The following is a 20,685-nucleotide window of genomic DNA, read 5'->3' on the forward strand; positions in this document are numbered from 1 at the left end:
CTGCAGCTATACATGCAGAGGTGTAAGCAAAGGTGTTACTGGAAAGGTGTTACTGCAGACTCTATGGGTTACCCTCAGAGTTCACATGCTTACAGGAAGTCTGGTGTATAGGAATTTGTCTTCTATCTTTTGCACGTTTTAGTTACCTGCGTTTCTGTCTTTCCTTTACCACTTTTTATTGACATGATGCAGTTTCAGCCTTCACTAAAGATTGTTTGAAAAAGCATGCAATGGCCCATATTGGGCGCAACAGTCGTGATGGCACTTATTGTGATCTCATAGTAAGATAAAGGGCAAACTACAAGTTATTGCATTTCAGCTAGCCCGACCCTGTGATGTGTAGTGAAATTAGACAACTTATTCGTCACTACAGGGCATGTAGAGCTGATAAGATAAAAGGAAACATACTAACCAAATAACAGATATAAGTAAAATATGTGAAGAAGAAAGATAAATGCATTAAGTAAAAAGGTATTTTGAAGCTATGTGTTACAACGCAAGTTGAGGGGTTGCAATGATGAGCCAGGAGACCAGGTTGGGTTAAGAGACTTTAGTGGGTTCGTGGTACATAAGTCACAGGTAATAGGTTACAGGCAGGATAAGAACATAAGGGAGGGAAGCATCCACCGGTCCCCCCTCAGTTCAGCTCATTTTCCAACTGAACAGGGAGAACCTTGGCACTCACACCAAAACATTCTAGATGGAACACTATAATACAAGCATTCCAGGCACAGGCTCACATATACTTAGGAAACAGCTAATGAACCAGGATAGGTAAGACATAACACATCTCCCCCCTTACATGACAATACAATGAAGGAAGGAAACAGAAGGAAAAGTCATAAATGGACAAAATATCTAAAAGAAACTATCCTTCCATATCCCATCCAGCAAACCACTAATAGTCATATGCTATTCCCTTCCAATTCCATGATATAGCTAAAAATAGCTAATCCACTACAAGACACTCGCCAGAACCATAATGGCCATTTATGGAACTCAGCTACAGGGAACCAGCCCACAATCTAATAAACAAACCTGACCACCTACATCATATCATTAACCCTGTTACAACATTCTCCAACATCAAAAGCTTCTTGAAAGAAACTACAGGGTTAATACCATCTATCTGCCTAATGCATATCATTTAGAGACACAAATTGCCTCCACATAACATCCTGCTGAGCACCAACCACATTAACGGTGACAAATAGCACCAATGTTGATACCCAACCAAATGATCAATCACTAACTAACTAACACATTGACACAAAATTGTGCCAACATACAACCAGGTCTGTAACCTAGCTACTAACCTTGAAACACCAATGCTCACCACTGAGCACATTAACATTTGAACCTATGTAAGTTCACTACCTGAAAAAGAGAATGCTCGCCACAACTAAGCATATTAAACATAGGCATGCTTAAAGGTCAAGGAACTAACCTATTACTAGACAATGAGCAAACCATGCTCTCATACTGGCAAACAGACGTTCACACAACCACAATCACACAGCTGACTTATTAATAACCTACACAGTTTGTTAAATAAACTAATGAACGAATTCAGCTTGAAAAATTTGGGAATATAAAACGTTTTAAGTTACACCACCATAGCGAGTCCCAAAATCCATGCTTGCAAAGTTCAGTTTTGACATATACCTGTGGAAAAATTGTTAGGTTAATAAAAACATTGTCAAAGTGAACATATCAAAGAAATGCAGTAGTTCTATGGCACTCACAATATCCACACAAAAACGACAAGACGAATTCAGCATAACAAATTTTGATAATCCGAAAATTAGGTGCGCCGCAATAAAAGTTCAAAATGTTATGCCTGCAGAGTCTTTGTTGATATGTAAGTGTGGGTTAGTTACTGCAAACTACACTATACATTTTATTACCTGCCATTTCTTTTGGTTGCATTAATTCCATTCCATTACCACTTAAAACCTGCTAAAAACATTGGTGCCATAGCCATTTCCAATTAAAACTTGCCAATAACCAACAATGGCACCATAACTTTAGGTCCAATGCAATTACTAAAACACTTGCCAAACAAAACATCCCATCCTCGTCGCCAGTGTTACAACGCAAGTTGAGGGGTTGCAATGATGAGCCAGGAGACCAGGTTGGGTTAAGAGACTTTAGTGGGTTCGTGGTACATAAGTCACAGGTAATAAGTTACAGGCAGGATAAGTACATAAGGGAGGGAAGCATCCACCGGTCCCCCCTCAGTTCAGCTCATTTTCCAAATGAACAGGGAGAACCTTGGCACTCACACCAAAACATTCTAGATGGAACACTATAATACAAGCATTCCAGGCACAGGCTCACATATACTTAGGAAACAGCTAATGAACCAGGATAGGTAAGACATAACACTATGCAAAAGTTAAAAACTCTATTTGTTTACTAAAGAGCCTTCCAAAAAATAATTATAGGTTCTACTACCAAAATATTAAAATTCTAAAAGGCAACTAATAACGGCAGTAAATGTTCTTATTATAAAGAATTGCTTGCTGCTTTCACCGTACCCATGAAACTGGGAGCATACAGATGCATAATAAACACACTTTGATTTATGACAGACTTTGAGGGAGTGATAAACCTCTTGTGCTCCCTTCTAAAAAGTATGCTGAAGACACTAACATGATTTAAGAATACAATTAGGAGAAAGCAGTCTTTAAATACTGTCCTCAATCCTGACCCACCTGCAGAGTAGATTTTAGGCAATCATTTTATTTGTCCTTCCTCACAATGAGCAGTCAATAGTCCTGAAGCTAGGAAATATTTAAAACCAATTACATTATTAAGTATAAAACTTTACTGACTTTGCATTGTTTTTTTGTATTGTGTTCTTTTTTCCAGGCTCTGCATGTGCATCAAATACAAATGGAACTATGAATTGGAAAGAGAAGAATTTGGGCAACTTCTCCTCATTTATTTCCATCTCAGACTTTAAGTCCTTTTACCCAAACCTGAACATAGTAAGTCATGTAACCCAAAAAGATCTTCTCTCTTCCAGAATGATATATGTAAACCAGATGGATGCAAAGAAGCCTCTGTACATCACTATACTTTTCCTTTGTGACCATGTAGCTTCAGGACAGGAACAGTGCTTTACATGCGCAGATAGAATGAGGCCATGATTTCATGAAATGCTTGCATTTTCAAGCCGTCACAGGAGCCCATCTCCCCTGGGCATCTGTAGTCTAGAGAAACAGCACCAAGAAAGTATGTGTCGTGGCATAGAGTACATGTGCGACTGGTTCACATGTTTGCCGTTGGACTGTAATGGTAGTTTGGACAATTGAACTATTCTTAAATCAGATTGATTGCAGATGTTATGTGTATTTGTAAACCTATGCACAGCTATATTTTTGTCTAAGAATCTGTCCTGAAATACACATTTTCTTTCCTACATCTATCACATTCAGGTTGAACTTCTTGACACCATGAAGGCAGAGGATGTAGTAGGCCTTGCGACTAAACCAGATGCCATTAATGACCCCAGTTTACTCAAGCAAATCTTTAGCCTTGTCACAACAAACGAAGTCCCACAGTATACCCAACTGATCCTGTTAGCTTCAACAAAGGTATGAACGCATTATCCAATTAAATGAACTAAAGCTACTACATAGGCCATGGTGGTCAATAAAGCTGTGAATTTAAGTATATCTGTTACAAGAGAATTGGAGATAGGGATTTAAAGAATAACACATTAACCACTGCTTCAAATGCAATCACAGAGCAAGACTGATGTTGAGATATCCAGAAGAGGGTGCAGCCATTAAAAAATGAGGAGGCATGCAGCCACTCAAGAGTTTACAGATAGGCACAATCTAGAAATGTATATATAGCTTTGGAAGTATATCTACAGGAAAGTACTGATGATCTGAAAGTGGGATAGAGTTGATCCCGCAACTCGTGGCATTGTTGTACCTTTAAGTCTTCTCAGTAAAATGTACACACAAGTGGACAGTATGGATCCAGTTAGAATAGAGTGGGATCAAATTAATGGAGGGAATAAACACAGGTCAATAAGCTAGTATGTTTACTAGAAGAATAGTTTTAAAAATGGAGATCTTCTTATGAACCTGGAGCAAAGAGGCTCAAGAGTAGCTTGCGGTTATGTTATAGACAGCTGTAGCAAAGGCCTTCAAAATTATCCCATCAGCAGTGGAACTAAAGAGTAAATGCATTCGGAAAAGTGTTAATACATCTACATTGAAGAGGAAAATAAGTGATCAAACTAGAGACCATCGAAGGTCTGCATTGCAAGGTTATGTTAGGGCATGGTTAGACTGGATGGATTTGCCATCTAAACCCACAATCACTTTCCTTTATTGTCACCTAAGCCTTTCAGAATTCTTGCATGCAATGTCTATTGAATGATTGTCATACTATTGTCAGGAAGTACTGAGTAGGGAAACAGTATGGATTATGAAATGCTATTGACTGATGGATTCCTGGTGTGTCTCTCTGCCCACAGTTAAATCTTCCCTCTGTCATATTAAGGCAGTATGACCCAAGAAGGGGGGCCATTACCGGTTGGGTAATGCCCCCAGGGATGTAGATAGAAGCCCAAGCAAAGCGAAGGCTTTAACGGAGCCCCTGGGGCATTACCCGACCGGTAGTGGCCCCCCTCTGAGGCTCATATTGCCATTAGCACCCCAGCATTTCATAACGGGTACTAATTGCAATTTTTATCAATTCGAGAAACGGGGCTCTGACTGTTTCTTGAGTTGACAAAAAAAAAGCAAAAAGATCGGGGATCGGGAATACACATAGTCCCTTTTCCCTTTCCACAGCGGCCATTGAAATCAATGTAAAAAAAGGCCAGTCACAGAGGGAACCCCACGGCCGCGGCAGTGAGGGAGCCTTGTAGGCCGGGTAATGCCCCAGCGAGGGCCAATGAGCTTGCTTGTAACAAGCTATATATATATATATATATATATATATATATACTTGCTTGCAACAAGCTCATTGAACCTCGCCGGGTACTAATTATGGAAATAACATGAAAAAAGGAAGCTGTTTTATTGTGCTATTCTAACGGGGTCATTCTGTAAAAAAATGCTAACTGCATGGAAGGGACAATGAACACTAACCATTATATGTAGCTGGTCCCCTGCATTCAACTTCTATCACTCATAAAGTGGTGTCTATTTGGAAGAGAAAATGAAGGTGAAATCACCTTTAATCTGTACTTTAATTTTCCCTTTTGTGAGATAAAACGCTACCTTCAAATTACGCTTTGCCAGCAGAGCATTTTATAATATTTTTAACATGGGCTAAACCAAGGAATCTTCCATTGAAATCCTTTTGTTTTACGACTTCATGAAAACCATATCCGGGCGTCAAAACGAGCACTCTACTAAGATTGGAGAGGAAAGCAGAGCACAGATGTAAACTCTTCTTTGAAAGACTCAAAAATTAACTGGAGCTGAAATTGGAAGCGGAAAAGCAATTTTACACTTCAATTTTCCACTCCGCTCATTTGGAAATTAGCCCCCTAATGCCATTGTGAAATTGACACCTGTTTCTTAATGACAAAAGAGGATATTACTCATGATCAACGAGTGTTCCTGCATAGAAACGGGCATACACGTGTCTCTTCTCCTGCCTTGAACTCTGGGGTGAAATCACTGTAGAAACGGCTGTAGGGTAAGGTGTTCTTGGCATATGTAATTTCCTTCTAAAATGGAGAGAGTCTTTTTTTTTTCAATTATATTTACCCACCACGAATTAGTGTTCTTTGATCTCAACTCAAAGGGAACTTCTCATCTACTCTGGTCCCTTTTCTCATGTTTGTTTTTACCGTTTGAACATACAGTAGGCCCCATTCACATGTTTGATGTAACCATTCAAGAACACGCATGCTTTGTGTTATTAGGAATGGCTCTAAACCCATACAAACTCAAGACCATTTCAAAGTGCTTACTAGGGTTTAATACTGACCAGAGTCATAAACTGCACATTTTTAATGAAAGTTTTGTTTGTCCTCTTTAGGCAAACCTGAGTGTTTCACAAACTAATGCAATGAAAGAAACTCTGCTATCGGCTGTTTTGGAGACAATTCATTCAGACTTCTATTCTTTCACTGCTGACGACTGGAAAACATTGATCCAGCAGGATCTCATAGCATTGTTGGGCAGCTTCACTGAGACTCAACTCCAGCAGCTACCAACTAATATCTCCTGCTCCTCCTACCAGCAAATGTGAGTATTCTCTGGTCCCTTCCGAAGAGGTGACAGCTGAAATGCAATGCCCATAGAGTCAGTTTCAAGAAAAGGGGGCCATGACATACTTTGTTAATAGAAATACATTGCTATATTCTACATGCTGTCTTCATTCAATTTGCCTCATCAGAAGGCATGAGTGGCAGACATTTTCCATCTTGGTGTTAGCAAGTCTAAAGGCACACAGTCTCTGTCTGATTTCTCATAGTCTTTAAGTGTAAAGTAGGATTTGCATAGATCTTGTATACCCTGAATTTGGACTCCGTTAAGTGGACAAAAACATTGCGCCAAAAGTAATTGTTTAAATGTTTATTATTTCAACTCCCTTTTCTTTCTTACAGAGTGATGGGATTTGACATGCAGTATAATTCTCTATCGCTTGATGAAAAATTGGCAATCTACAATATTTACATCAGGAAATTCCTAACAGGTGCAGTACTCTCCATATCCAAATGTTAACTTTTATGACATTCACTGGTAAAGTTTTCCTCTAAGAGGTTCGAAACCTTTCATTAATTAGCAGCTGGGGGAGGCGCCAGCCAATCAGGAGGCCAGAAACGTGGCCGTGCTACTACAGTATAAGCGCTGCACCACTCCCCAGATGCTGATTTTCTTCAGACGAGGCATGTCCTCACTTGCCCTAGCCTGTTCCCGCCCCCTCCCATCCAGAATACTCTGCTCCTTCTTCTCAGACCTAGCTGCTCATGCCTCGCACACTGTACATCATATATGGATTGGCTGACAGCAACATAGGAAAGAGACTTGTGTCCCTTTCTATGGTGCATGACAATGTTTTTTCTTTTTGTCACACGGATAGGGCTGGTGTTCGCATTGCACACCTGGTGCCCTGTACAAATAAACATTACTAGCACTCAAGAGCCATTGGCTGCTAATAAAAGTCAGGAGGGCATGCAGGTGTGGCTGGTAACGGCCCTAAGTTCTCATGGGAGCCCTCCCTTTGCTTGGGTCCAACATTCCTATGGGTTAGCGGCCTGTCACTTGCCAAGCCCACCCCCTCCATGGGTGCTTAAATCTGCATTAGCATTAAGCAATACGTATTTGATTCAATATCATGGGTGCCTGCTGCATCCAATGAATATGGGCGAGCTGCTCCATGGAACTACAATATCTTGCCATTGAGAAAGCTACTTTTGACATACCCTAAAATAAGTTGCACATGTTTGCTCATAACTATGTTGGATCTTTTACACTGTCTCGGGATGATATGCATACTATTCAAATACTTTTCAAACTATTTACATAGAAAAGTCCACATTCCAGCTGCCCATGCTGCAATATCTTGCACATATCTGCTCATCATAACTCATTAAATGAATGCTTTTTGTTTTCTAAATGTTATTACACTCTAGAGACGCATGCAGACATTCAAATGATCAGGATATTACTGCCTATTTCTGAGAGTCCCTGATTTATTGTCATTCTCTCAGCAGCGGGCCAAGTATATCTTGTGGATTATGTGGATTCCTTTCACATAACACAACATGCAACACATCTGAGACCTTTCAAAATGTATGTATTTATTCTAAGACAATATATAAAAGGGAAAAACTTTGTTTCCCAAGTGTCCACAACACTACCCTCTCTCTCTTACTATTCATAAACCAGTAATACAAAAAACAGTAAAAATCCACATTTTACGAAACTGAAATCAATACTTTAATTTGCTAGGTATACAAAACAATATATATATATCATACAATTCAATACATAATACATATATGTACAAAGTAAAAAGAATCAACAACAAAAAGAATCAAAAGCAACAAGGCCGGTGAGGGAGACAGGTGCACCGAGTGAGGGGTGGCCGCGAGGATACCGGACCACGACCAGATGCCCAAGGCGAGGAAGAGTGGACGAGGAGGAGCAGGCGTGACCTCGCAAAAGAGACGCTGTAGCGAGGGAGCTCCAGAGACAGCAGCGAGACCGCAGTGTTGGTGGGCGAACGCTGCGTCCCGGGTCCCGGCCACCTGCCGTGATAACGTGATTCAGCAGAGAGCGGTACACAGGTGGAGGAGGGGCAATCGTGGCTCAGCAGGATTGTATGTGTGAGGATCAGGGGCACTGGGATCAGCGTGGGACACCCCTTACATGCCAGAGGTGAGGCCTGGAAGAGAGGGGAGGCCGCCCTGGTGCTTTGGGGCGTAGGACACCGTGGGGTCACCTCCACCAGAAAGACTTTGGGCCAGCAGCCGCACTCGAGCACCCGGCTCGGAGGTGCTACAGGAAGCCCTGGAGGAGGCCCAAGGTACAACAGGCAGCAGCAGAGGCGTCTAAGTGCAGAGCCCCCTGGAATTTCCTGGGAGTAGTGCAAAGCGTGGAGGAGCCCACACAGGACCCGGGTTGGGCAGGCAGCTGGCGATCATGGAGAGGGGAGAGTCCCACGCAACCCTTATAGTGGGATAATAGTGGCCTACAGTGACACATCAGGGGTAGAGATCACCCGGGGAGATCGTAAATCGACACCTGGGGCAGGAGCTGTGCCTGGAGAAGCTGGAAAAGGGCATACCTCAGGGCATTAGATCCCTGCAGCGCTTTCGGAGGGAACCCGAGATGGAGTCTGAAGAAGCGGCAGGCAGAGGGAGAGAAGCGGAGGAGGGAGTAAGCCTGCCACCCTTGAGAAGGGAGGACTTGAATGATTTTTTTTCAGGAAATCAAGGCCATTAGGAGCGATATCCAGACATCCATCTGTGATCTCAAAGGGAGGGTGGACAAGCTGTAGGTCAAGATGGAAGGGATGGAAGACAATAATTTGCAAGTGGACCTCCTTGAGCTTGATGACCTCAAAAATAGGGAGCATCAGAACAGTCTACGCATATTAGGCCTGAGTGAACAGAAGGGGGAGCAGATGTGGGAAGGAAGGTGCAGATTCTTATTAACACCCTTTTCCTCTTGGAGTGTGGGAAGGAGGTCCAGCTGGAGAGGGCCCACAGAGGTGGGGGACGAGGGGGGGAAGCCAGAGATTGATTGTTGTCTGTTTCCTCAGATACTGGGAGAAGATGGAAGTCCAGGAGAGGGCAAAGCGCATGGGGAATGTTCAATACGAGGGAGACTCAGTTAAGGTGTTTCAGGACCTTTCAGTACTCACCCTGTCCTCTCAAAGAGACTGTCGTCCTCTCACGCAATGGCTGATGGAAAAGAGGATCCGATATTATTGGTCATTCCCATTTGCTTTTTCTTTTGAGAGAGGCAACACAGACTATCGGATTACTAATGGCCAGGAGGCACAACAGGTATTACAGACTTTGAAGGAGGGATCCCAAACCCAGATATGTGCCTGGAAAACGGTGGGGCACTCACGAACTCAGAGCGGAGGAAGGAACTCTTGGCGAAGAGAAGGATGCCAGGCGGCAGGAAATACAAGAAGCGTAACACCCCCCAAACCCCTCAGTAAAGTGACTATGAGCAGAATATGAGGGGTGCTGCTCAGGGGTTTGGAGATTTCACATGGCATCAAGTGTGCTTGTGATAAATGGGGAGGAGAGATGTGGTAGGAGGGATGGATGGCGGGGCAAAGTTATCCTTGGTGGCCCATCGTATGGTGGCCGTCTCTGGTTTGATTGTGGGGGAGAGGACATGGAGGGGGTGGAGTGGGGCAGGGAGGGTGGAGAGGGGGGAGATAAAAGGGGTGAGATGGGGAGTTGGGGGTGCGGTTTTGGAACAGTTGGGTATGTTATTTGTTCTTGCAACAGAAGGGTCAAGAGTTAGTTTGAGTTACAGCTATGGTGCGCACGGATAGTGGTGGGCGGCAGACGTGCTCAGGGTGGGGACCTTAAATGTGAAAGGCCTGAACTTTCCTACCTAGCGCTCACTGCTGACAAGGGAATTCCGAAATTAAATCAGGGGTGGGACATCATGCTGCCAGTCGGGTGGGGAGAGGCATATTACAGGGGGTCAGATCGGACAGGTGTCTTGGGCGTTGGGTACAACCAAGAAAGGTGGGGTTGGATTCCTCCTGAACAAGCAACTTCGCCTGGGTGACATGAGGGTGTGGCGGAGGGTGAACGGTAGAGCCTTGCTTGTTTCCGGCACCTTGGAAGGCGTGCAGATGACGCTGGCTAGTATTTATTGCCCCAATCAGCGACATCAGCAGTTTTTTCAGGAAGCATTGGAGGAAATATTTCAGCAATGCCGCTGTCTCCTACTCATAGATGGGGATTTCAACATGTGGGCAGACCCGGGATGGACAGAAGTGGGGGCTATGGTCGGCCTGGTGGGGGGACCACAGACGACAGTGGATTCTGCAGCCTTTTGGCAGGGAAGGGTATGTTTGATGTTTGGAGGGAATGCAATGCTGAGACCAGGGGCTACACTTTTTTCTCCTCCATACATGGCACTCGGACAAGGATTGATTACTGGTGTATAGAGGCAACACATGGGCAGGGTATCCAATTGCAATCTTACCCCCATTAGCTGGACGGATCATGATATGGTTCTCAGGGCATCTCTATGGTGGGCTTACAAACGAGGGATTCCCTATGGAGATGCAACGACATGTTGCTTAAGGATGTGGCCTTTGTGGAGGAAGTTAGGATAGCGGTGGATGACTTATTTTTATTTAATGACACAGGAGACATGGACCTGTGTCATTAAATAAAACACGAGGGGACGATGGGTATATAGTGGGTTTCTTTAAGGCCTTCGCCAATGAGCTGGCTCCCCATATGGTGAAACTCTTCAACCATATATTGACCAGAGAATTGGCATCCAGAAGGGAGCACGTCATGCCTCGTCTGGTCCACTCGGATTAGGTCGGACTCAACATAGACTGGGAGGCTGCAAAGGCAACGCTGAAGGAGATCCTGATAGGTGAGGGTGCAAAGTAGAAAAGGGCCACAACCCTGTTGGAGGGGGGAGATCCGGGATTTAGCGACAGAGGGGACGGGTGGTGCAGATGCTGCTCAGGAAAAGCTCAAGCTGGAGAGGAGGAAGAGGCAGGAGCTGACGGACCTGGAGGTCGGGAAAGTGGTGTCTGGTTTGCAGTCCCTTCGGCAGGGCTACTATGAGAAGGGAGATAAGGAAGACTCAATGTTGGCGTCACGTCTTAGGGACCGCAGGCAGACCGTTGGGTGGAGACGATTGGGGACGCTCGGGGTACGATCCACTCAACCTGCACGGCAACCAGAAATATCTTTCTGCTAATGGTTATAACGACACTCTGCCTGTAGGATACTCACCCCTCCTTGCAACTTATTGTCGGTTATCCTTAAGGTGGTAACCACAATTCTCTAACAAACTGCATGTAATTTTTGTATGTAAATATTTATGCTTTCCTGCTTTATCTGTAAATATATGTATAATACTATGTGTTTTTGCACGAAGGTACCTTTTTACCTGATGGATTCCTGTAACTAAGCTTTGCATATTCATGTACTGCTGCGCCCTGATACCCTTGGGTCTGACGCGCATTATTAATAATAAAACAACCAAACAAACAAACCAGTTGCTCAGTTCTATGAGGATCTTTATAATGAATAAACGGTGGTGGAGGACTGCCAACTTCAGCAATATTTGCAGGGAGTCTCGTTACCATGTTTGAATAGTGGAGAGGGTGAGGAGTTGGAGGGTCCATTACCCAGTAGGAGGTGCTGAAAGCAATACGTGGGATGAAGATAGGGAAAACACCAGGGGACGATGGGTATACAGTGGATTTCTTTAAGGCCTTCGCCAATGAGTTGGCTCCCCATATGGTGAAACTCTTCAACCATATATTGGCCACAGTGAGGGAACGCCCCCCTCCTTTAGACAGACTTTGATATTGGTTATCCCAGAGGAGGGGAGGGATCTAAGGAGCTGTAAATCGTACCGGCCTATATCTCTCATAAATGTTGATGCAAAGATCTTTACCAGAGTGTTGGCTTCCAGAAGGGAGCACGTCATGCCTCGTCTGGTCCACTCGGATTAGGTCGGATTCATCAGCGGGAGGCAAGGGGCGGATACACTCCGGAAGACACTGCACCTGATGGACCAGGCCAAGAATCAGGAGGGTAACCACACAATGTTGGCCTTGGATGCCAAAAAGGCTTTTGATAAGGTGGGGTGAAGTTTCCCATACGGGGTCCTGAGAAAATATAGGTTTGGCAGCCAGATTTTTAAGGCATTCAGGCACTGTACTCTTCCCCAAGGCGAGGGTGGCTGTCAATGGTAAGCTGTCGAGGGTCTTTGAGCTGAAGCGTGGAACAAGGCAGGGGTAGCCACTGTCCCCCCTGCTATTCGCCCTGTCCATGGAGCCTCTTGCTGAGCGGTTGAGAGAGGCGCCTCAATTGGAAGGTGTTGTGTTGGGGGGCAAGGAGTTTAAGCTGGTGCTCTATGCAGATGATGTCCTCTTACACTTAAGGAACCAAATAAGCTTGGTTCCAGCAGCTATGGCACTGATTGAGGAATATGGGTCCTTCTCCAGCTTTAAAGTAAATAGCCAGAAGTCAGTCCTATTTCCATTTGCTAAAGATGGGCTGAGGGATGTTGAAGCACTCAGGCGGTTGGGGATGGAGATTCAGGGGGAGAGCATTCGATATCTGGGACTCAACATTACCAGATCTCTGGGGGATCTGAGTGGGGCTAACTATCCACCTTGCTGAACAAAATGTATGGAGAAATGGCTGAATAGGGCAGACACAATATCTCGTGTATGGATCGGTTGAATGCCCTAAAAATGAATTTCCTCGAAAGGATATTATATTTGTTTCAAATGCTGCCGGTAAAGGTCCCAGAGGAGCTATTGAAGGAGGCTAAGGGATGGATGCTTTGCTTCCTGTGGCAGGGGCAGAAACCAAGGGTGTCATATGATACTTTGGTGTTGCCAAAAGAGCGGGGCGGGGGGCTGGGACTTCCATATTTAATGTTATACTACAAAGCCACTCAACTAAGGGCTATGGTATCACACATTTGGGAAGATGTGGACAAAGAGTGGGTTTACCTTGAGAATCATCACTTGCGCCCAGCCACAGAAGGGGAATGGTTGTGGGTCCCGAGGGAAAGGGTCCCCAGAAGAATTAGGGAACATCAGATAGTGGGAGTCCTGTGGGAGGTGTGGAGGTGGAGCGCCGTTATGCGAGAGGTCACTACATGTTCAGACGCAGTGCCAAAACTTCATTAACTACAGACAAAAAGAGAGAGAGAGAGAAAAGTGCTGTCTTAAATTTGAATTTCTAATAATTCACATTAAAAACATGTTTTTCTTGGGACTGTCTCTTCTTACAATAAATGTAGAAAAGTACCTGGCAATTAATCCATGGGGCAAATCAAGAGATATAGATCCCCATACTTCACTTTAAATGTGGCGCTTTCTTCACCAAATGCCACATTAATTGGCTATTCTGCAAACCAAAAACACCATCATTTGGTTAGTTTCATTGCATTGTAATCATTCATATTGATTCCAACTTTTTCAAAAATCTTCTCTACAGAGGTCTATCAAAAGGAAAAAAAAATAAAATTGAGAATTTTTTACCTAGAATAGGATTGGAGGAGGCCTCTCAAAGTACTTGCAATCTCTGTGGCAAACGCACACATAGTAAATCTAAACCTTAAAGAATTGTTTGCTAAGAGAATACCTGTCCATTAATTTTACAGGCCTCTGTAATCCCTCGACCTTTTGTCCTCCTATTTACAGCTTTTCGGTGGAGTCTATGGCCTTTGAAAAAGAGTACTTGAGGAAATTGAGAAACTCAAGTCTAAAACCAGGTTCAATCATTCCAGCATGAGTAAACATGAGATAAACACCCTCTGCAATCTGGCAAATAATCCCAATATAATTGGGAGACAGGCTAGCAAAGGAGGTGGGATTGTTATTCTTAGCGCAAAGGATTATATAGAAGAATGGAACAACTTGCTATCAGATAACTGCAGCTATCGCAAACTCAAGGTGGAGTAAATAAAGCCATTAGTGAAAAGGTAAATCAGGCTCTAGAAATGAAAATTATCAGTATACAGGAAGCTGAATATCTTGTGAAGGAAGGTGGGAAGATCCCAGTGTTTTACATCTTGCCTTAAAGTCATAAGAGATTGGATAAACCTCTGGGAAGACCTATTGTCTCTGGGGTGAATTCATTATTGGAACCGCTTTAAAAAAATATAGATAAATACTTGCGTCCTTTTGTATTAAAAATGAAAAACTATATGCAGGATACTAAGGATGCAATAAATAAAATTGAAGGTCTACAGTTTGATCCCACCAAAAACCTATTAATATGCCTGATCTCTTTACCCGGATACCACAACAGGCCACTCTACAAGTTATTAAAGAGACACTACTTAAACATGAAGATGACCACCCGGTCAATAATTTGTTTATTATGTGGTGTACTGAAACAGCCCTGACAAATGATTTCAGTTCTCAGGGCAATTATTTCCGCAGATTGAAGGTACGGCCATGGGGGCAGCCATGGCCCCGAATTTGGCAAATCTATATGTAGAGATGTCTGAGGAGACTACTGTCTATTCTGATATCAATCTGTACAAATATCATCTGATTAAATGCTCAGATATATTGATGACATTTTCATTGTTTGGGAAGGGCCTGAGAGTACTGCACATATGTTTGTGGATTGGCTGGGTGGACAAAGTCGATATCTGAAATTCACTTCCACTATGAGCAATGTTGAAGTAAGTTACCTTGATATAAACATATACCACCAGGATGGTATGTTGCTGATTAAACCATATACTAAATTGACCGATAGGAATTTCCTGCTTCATTATGGTAGCCTTCACACCAAACATTTGAAAGACAATCTGCCCTTTGGACAATTCCTGAGGCTAAAAAGGAGCAGTAGTACTAGGGATTCTTTTGAGGTTGCAGTAGGTAATTTGTCATTCAAACTGAAGGCCAGGGGTTATCCTGCAAGATTAATTAAAAGATCAGTGAAACACGCTTATAACAACAATAGGGATGCCCATCTAGAACATCAACATTAGAAGAAAAAAGAGGAGTGTGTGGTGTTTGTGAGTCAGTTCAGCAGGCAGTCCTATAAGATCAAACACATTATTTACAAGACTTGGAAACATACGTTCGGTATATTGATACCAAGAGCGATTATAGCCTTTAATAGGAGTATGAATATTAGAACTATTCTTATCAGGAATGACATCAGCAAAAATAAACCTTGCAGTACTAAACAAAGCACCTTGTGGGGTCTCCACCCAGTAGTCAGCCACCATCCGTGTGGATCGTGTGTGATGTGCCCTTTTGCCACCAAGAGTCTCACAGTTGATATCGGGTTTGCTAAACCTTGGAATATTAATTAACATACTAACTGTAACACTGAAATGCAATTTATATGATCACAAGTCCATGGGGCCTACACTACATAGGCAAGACAAATAGGAAATGTAAAACCAGACTCATTGAACTTTGGAGCCGCATCAAAAAACAGAATTGAACAGGCACCCATGGTGAAACATTTTATCAATAAGTCTCACACATGTATGGATATACGTTGGGTGATTCTAAAAAAGATTAAGGGGAATAATGAAAATTAGATCAACCGTAAATTGCTTAATTTAGAACACAGCCTTATTTTCCGCACCAAAAGCAATATCTTAGGTCTCAATGACAATAAGGAGTGGCACAATGTGTCTCTGTGACCTGTGTTTAAGAAACTCCTATTTTAATGAGTCTGTGTTACGACCTGATTGGTATGTACGAAGTAATACTAAAACAGAGACTTTTAAATGTGTTTGTAAAATTGGTGATGGATGTTCATATTTCTTTTATAGTTGTGGAAGGTATAGTGCCATCTATGCAGAATGTTTCACATAAGGTTATATTGAGTTTATAATGTCACCTTCTGCTACACTTGAACAGGAGATATGTCTCTACATGATATAGCATTGTTTTGAGTTATAAATGGAAAACTCTTATGTCCTGGATATCAGTTCCATCCATTGAATTTTGGAGGATGTATGATAGGGACTGCCTGCTTATGCAGAAAGATCAGCAGAAAGGGTTCCTTTGTGGTCTACACCATATTGATAATGAGGCTAGGTAATTTGCATCCAGATATGTGTCTTCTGGATGTATTTGAATCTGCCTTGCATTTTGGAATGTGTATGACATTTTCGTGGTATTTTTGAGATAGCCTTACAAGCTATGTATCTTTTGTAACCCATAAATTGTGGCCTTTCTGTGGGTGATCAGTGCTGTTGCATGTGACATCACTGTGTGCTGGTGTGATGACATCATCGTGAACCGACGTGATGATGTCATCACGTTACAGCCCGTATTTGGTGAAACAGCCATGGTTTTTTTCACAATCCGACCGCAGACTTTGTTAGATTTGATCATGGGAGTCAGTTGAATCTTTTGACCTTTGTACAACAGGAAAGTAGAATGGGTTAGTTCTTTTTTGGTGTACTCCATCATATCTCGTTAGAATACTGAAGAATGGTTACATGGGACCACATGTAACTCAGAGCCTGTATGTTTTTGCATTTAATTTACCCTGCCGCAGAGATTGCAAGTACTTCTAGAGGCCTCTTCCAATCCTAAACTACGTAAAAAATGCTCAACTTTTTTAAAAATGTTCCTTTTGATAGGCCTCTCTAGAGAAGTTTTTTGTAAAAGTTAGAATCAATATGAATGATTACAATGCAATGAAACAAAGCACGTGGGGTTGTTTTTTGTTTGCAGAATAGCCAATTAATGTGGCATTTGGTGAAGAAATCGCCACATTTAAAGTGAAGTATGGCAATCTATTGATTTGTCCCATGTATGAATTGCCAGGTACCTTTCTACATTTATTGTAAGAAGAGACAATCCCAAGAATTATTATTATTTTTTTAATGTGAATGTTTAGAAATTCGAATTTAAGACAACACTTTTCTCTCTCTCTTTTTGTCTGTAGTTAATACGGTTTTGGCACTGCATCAGAACCTTTTTTTGAAAATGACATTTTTATTAATTTTTCACCAGGGTGAGGAAAAATACATTTTCAACATTCAATAATCAAGATCATTGATCGCATTCATTTCACACTCCCTTGCTTGGTCCCTCCCTCTCACCACCCAGCCCACCTCGCGCCACGCTGCCCCTAAACACAGCTAAGCGTATTTCAATACAGAAAAGTCATCAAAACTGAACAGCAACAACCTGGTGCATAACTGTTAGAAACGACTCCCTACTTATGTGTTGGGCACCATACTCAGGGTCAGTGCCGTCTTTTGGCTGAACCTCAAAATGCGTTATGGAACCTCAGCCATTCCCCTTCCAACCCCGAGCTTCCCCCATGGATTGCAGCCGTGATCTTCCCCATAATGTATATGTCCTTAGGTTTTTTGACCCATTCATCCAACCTCGGGAGATGCACCCTTTTCCAATATCTAGCCAGGCACATCCGGCCATGACACATGTGCGAGATGCCATGGTCTCGGCTCTGCGTATGCGCATTTGAAAGCGGTAAAGCGTTGCTTAGCAACAGGTGGAAGTGACTACACTGTTATCTGGTGCTATTTAAGCTCAGCTGAGGCTGTGCTTCACGCGTCTCAACAACTCCTGTGGTGCGTCGCCCCTTTTTTCTACTCTGGTCTCTATCCTGCCTTGCCTTTCTTTGCCTTGCCTACCTTCTTTCTTCGTCTCCTTAGTTCTGCCTACTTCTTCTTGCCTTGTGCTCCTGGTGGTTCCTTGTCCACTGTGCTTCCAACTCATCTGGTGCCCCGGCTCACTGCCTTTGCAATGTCCTTGCGCCACCCATACTGGGACATCTTATTGTGGTGAAGGTAGAGTTGCACAGTTTTCTCTCTTATTCACAGTAGGAGTTCGGGGCTGTATGTCTGAGCTATCTAGTGCTCAATCCAGAGAATTCTATGGCATTGTGGCGCTGCAGCCTTTCCACTGCAACAGGATCACAGGTACAAAGCACCAGCATTCAGAGGTCCTTGACAGATTGAGATGCCTAATGCCCAAACCCCATCCCAACATGGAGGCCTTACAGGAACTACGGGACGTGTTAAGGGCCTCACGTTTAGAGTTGGTATTTGTAACAGGAAAAACAGACATTGAGAGACCCTATTACAGAAGGTGCCGTAGAACACTCTGGGACTCTAAAATATCATGGGGATCAACGCTTCTTGACAGAATTCTGTAATCACTGCAGAATTAATTTCATGTTCAGTCCTATCCATTTTTATAATGGTAAGGCCACGATTGGTTATATTCTAAATTCCTTGGCTTGGGCATCTCCTTATGTGACTGACTGAAGTTCCACCTTAGAGAACTTCCTCAATGTCAAAAAGCCCTTCCTGGAGGGTTTGAAATGCCCTAGAATACTACAGCTGTGCAAAATCATTTATTGGATATCAAGCAGGGGACTCAAGACATAATTGTGTATGTGAGACGATCCCGATAATTAGTTACAGAGTCACGTTGACCAGAAACCACACAAAATACCTTGTTCAGACGTGGCTTACATCATATAAGGACAAGCTCATCCATGCACCTGAACCCGAGACGATGCAGGTCCTGATTGACCTCATCATTAAAATTGATTATCGTTTTTCCGAGAGACAGACTGAGTGACGACATCACAAGTCTTCCAGACCTACACCTTGTGTTTCCTGATGCCTGTCCCTAGACCAGCCCCAGCCGGTGATACGGTTGCAAAACTCATGCAATTAGGAGCTGCTTGAGGTCCTTTTTCAGAAGCTGAACAGAAGAGACATAGAACAAAGAGGTGGTGTCTATTTTGTGGCGACATTGACCAGCCTCTTTGCCTCTTAGCCTATGAGCCTTTGCTTTGCTGTGTGCTGCTACTTATCTGTAATTACCCTTAATTGCTGCTTCTCGGCTTTACCCTCAGCATGCACTTTTCATACTATCTCTTCCTTTCTCTTGTAAATCTCTGTTCACTCGCCCCTACTCAGAACCATCTCAACTCTTTTCCCCAACCCTATCATCTCTTCTCCTCGATGCCACATCTCTTATGGCTACACTACTTTTTTCTATTCATAAAACCTACTCCAACCCCAACTTCCATTGCACATTCTCTTCTCACATCTACAACCCGCACCTCTCGATTTCTGAGACTCAAAGTCACTATGATTCTACATCTCACTCTCTTTCTATTGCTCTTTAGAATGTGCAGTCTGTCTGCAATAAAACCTCCTTTACCTGTGAGTTCTTCCTTTCTCATTGCCTTCTCTTGACCTCATTACCCTAACTGAAACCTGGATCTCTCCCTCTAACTCTACAACCCTTGCTGATCTTCCTGACCCTGCCTACACCTGCACTCACTCTGGCAGGGATGGTGGTATAGAACTGTTTGCATCCTCCGAAATTCCTATCTCTCCTTCTCCCCTATATTTTGCTAATTCACCCTCATTAGAACACACAATGTCCACAATCACTGCCCCCCATTGGCATATATATATTATCTCTCTCTAGCGGCCAACTGGTGCAGTAGGTCAATTAATCAACCACATCTCCCAACAAATTGACTCGCTCCCTCCCGATCACCACCTCCTTGTGATTGGTGACTTTAATCCCACCTCTCTCTCTGCTGCTCTATCCACTGACTTTACCTCTCTTCTACTTAACCACTCACTCTCTTCTGTCCACTCTCTTCCCACCCAAGCAAATGGAAACTCTGTTGGCCTTATTCTCATCTCCTCTCAATTCTCTGCCTCTAATATCTCCACTACGCCTTCTTCCTCTGATCACTTTGTGGTCTTTTCCTCAATCTCCACTCCTGCTTCTTCCTCACTCTCTCCATTTATTACAGCTATTACTAAGCGTAGGTTTCCCCTCCTACAAAAGTCCATGACTACTTCTTTGAACTAAACCGCTCTGTCTCCTTCTGTGCTGAACCCTGCTCCTGACAAAGTTCTCCTAGTCTCTCTTTTACCACACTATTCCAAAATCCTATAGCATGTAGTATCCAATCGACTCACTGACTTCCTTGATACTGTCCATGACTACTTCTTTGGCCTAAACCACTCTGTCACCTCCTGTGCTGAACTCACCTTTGCACCTTTCATTAACTTTAACACTGCTCCTTATGCTCCCCTTTTCTGTCACTACCCTCTTCCTAGACTCACTCCTAAACCCTCCCGTCCACAGCCCAGGATTACACCTCTCATCTGCACCCTGAAAACAACTATGCAGAAAAAGCTTTGCAGTTGGAAAAGAGCAAGACATTCCTCTGATCTCTAACTCTATCTCACTGCTCTCCCAAACTATTCCTCTACTCTTCACTCTGCCAAACATGACTTCTATCTCTCTATCATTTTGTTTCAATCCTCCCAACCTTAGCACCTCCAAAAACATTCAACTCAATTCTCTCACCTCCTAAACCCACATCCATCTCCTCTAGTCTTTCTGCAAATGATGTTGCTCAATACTTTGCATCTAAAATGTCTACCATTCACAATACCCTTGCTAATTACCTTATTTCCCCTCTGCCGGCTCACTTTTCTCTACCACTTG

At 43.2% G+C, this 20,685-nt stretch overlaps 1 protein-coding gene across 1 annotated transcript in view; it reads left to right on the forward strand.

Annotated features, from left to right (window-relative positions):
* Positions 1-20,685, forward strand: part of LOC138568695 (uncharacterized) — a 1,243,988-nt gene that overhangs the window by 128,267 nt on the left and 1,095,036 nt on the right. Inside the window, exons 49-52 of the mRNA XM_069646472.1 lie at positions 2,875-2,993; positions 3,444-3,602; positions 6,019-6,227; positions 6,590-6,678. Coding sequence (XP_069502573.1) covers positions 2,875-2,993; positions 3,444-3,602; positions 6,019-6,227; positions 6,590-6,678 — 576 coding nt within the window. The remainder of the gene's footprint in view (positions 1-2,874; positions 2,994-3,443; positions 3,603-6,018; positions 6,228-6,589; positions 6,679-20,685) is intronic.

This window comes from Ambystoma mexicanum, chromosome 2q, assembly GCF_040938575.1.
Source record: "Ambystoma mexicanum isolate Mex_15411 chromosome 2q, UKY_AmexF1_1, whole genome shotgun sequence".
Taxonomy (NCBI): Eukaryota; Metazoa; Chordata; class Amphibia; order Caudata; family Ambystomatidae; genus Ambystoma; species Ambystoma mexicanum.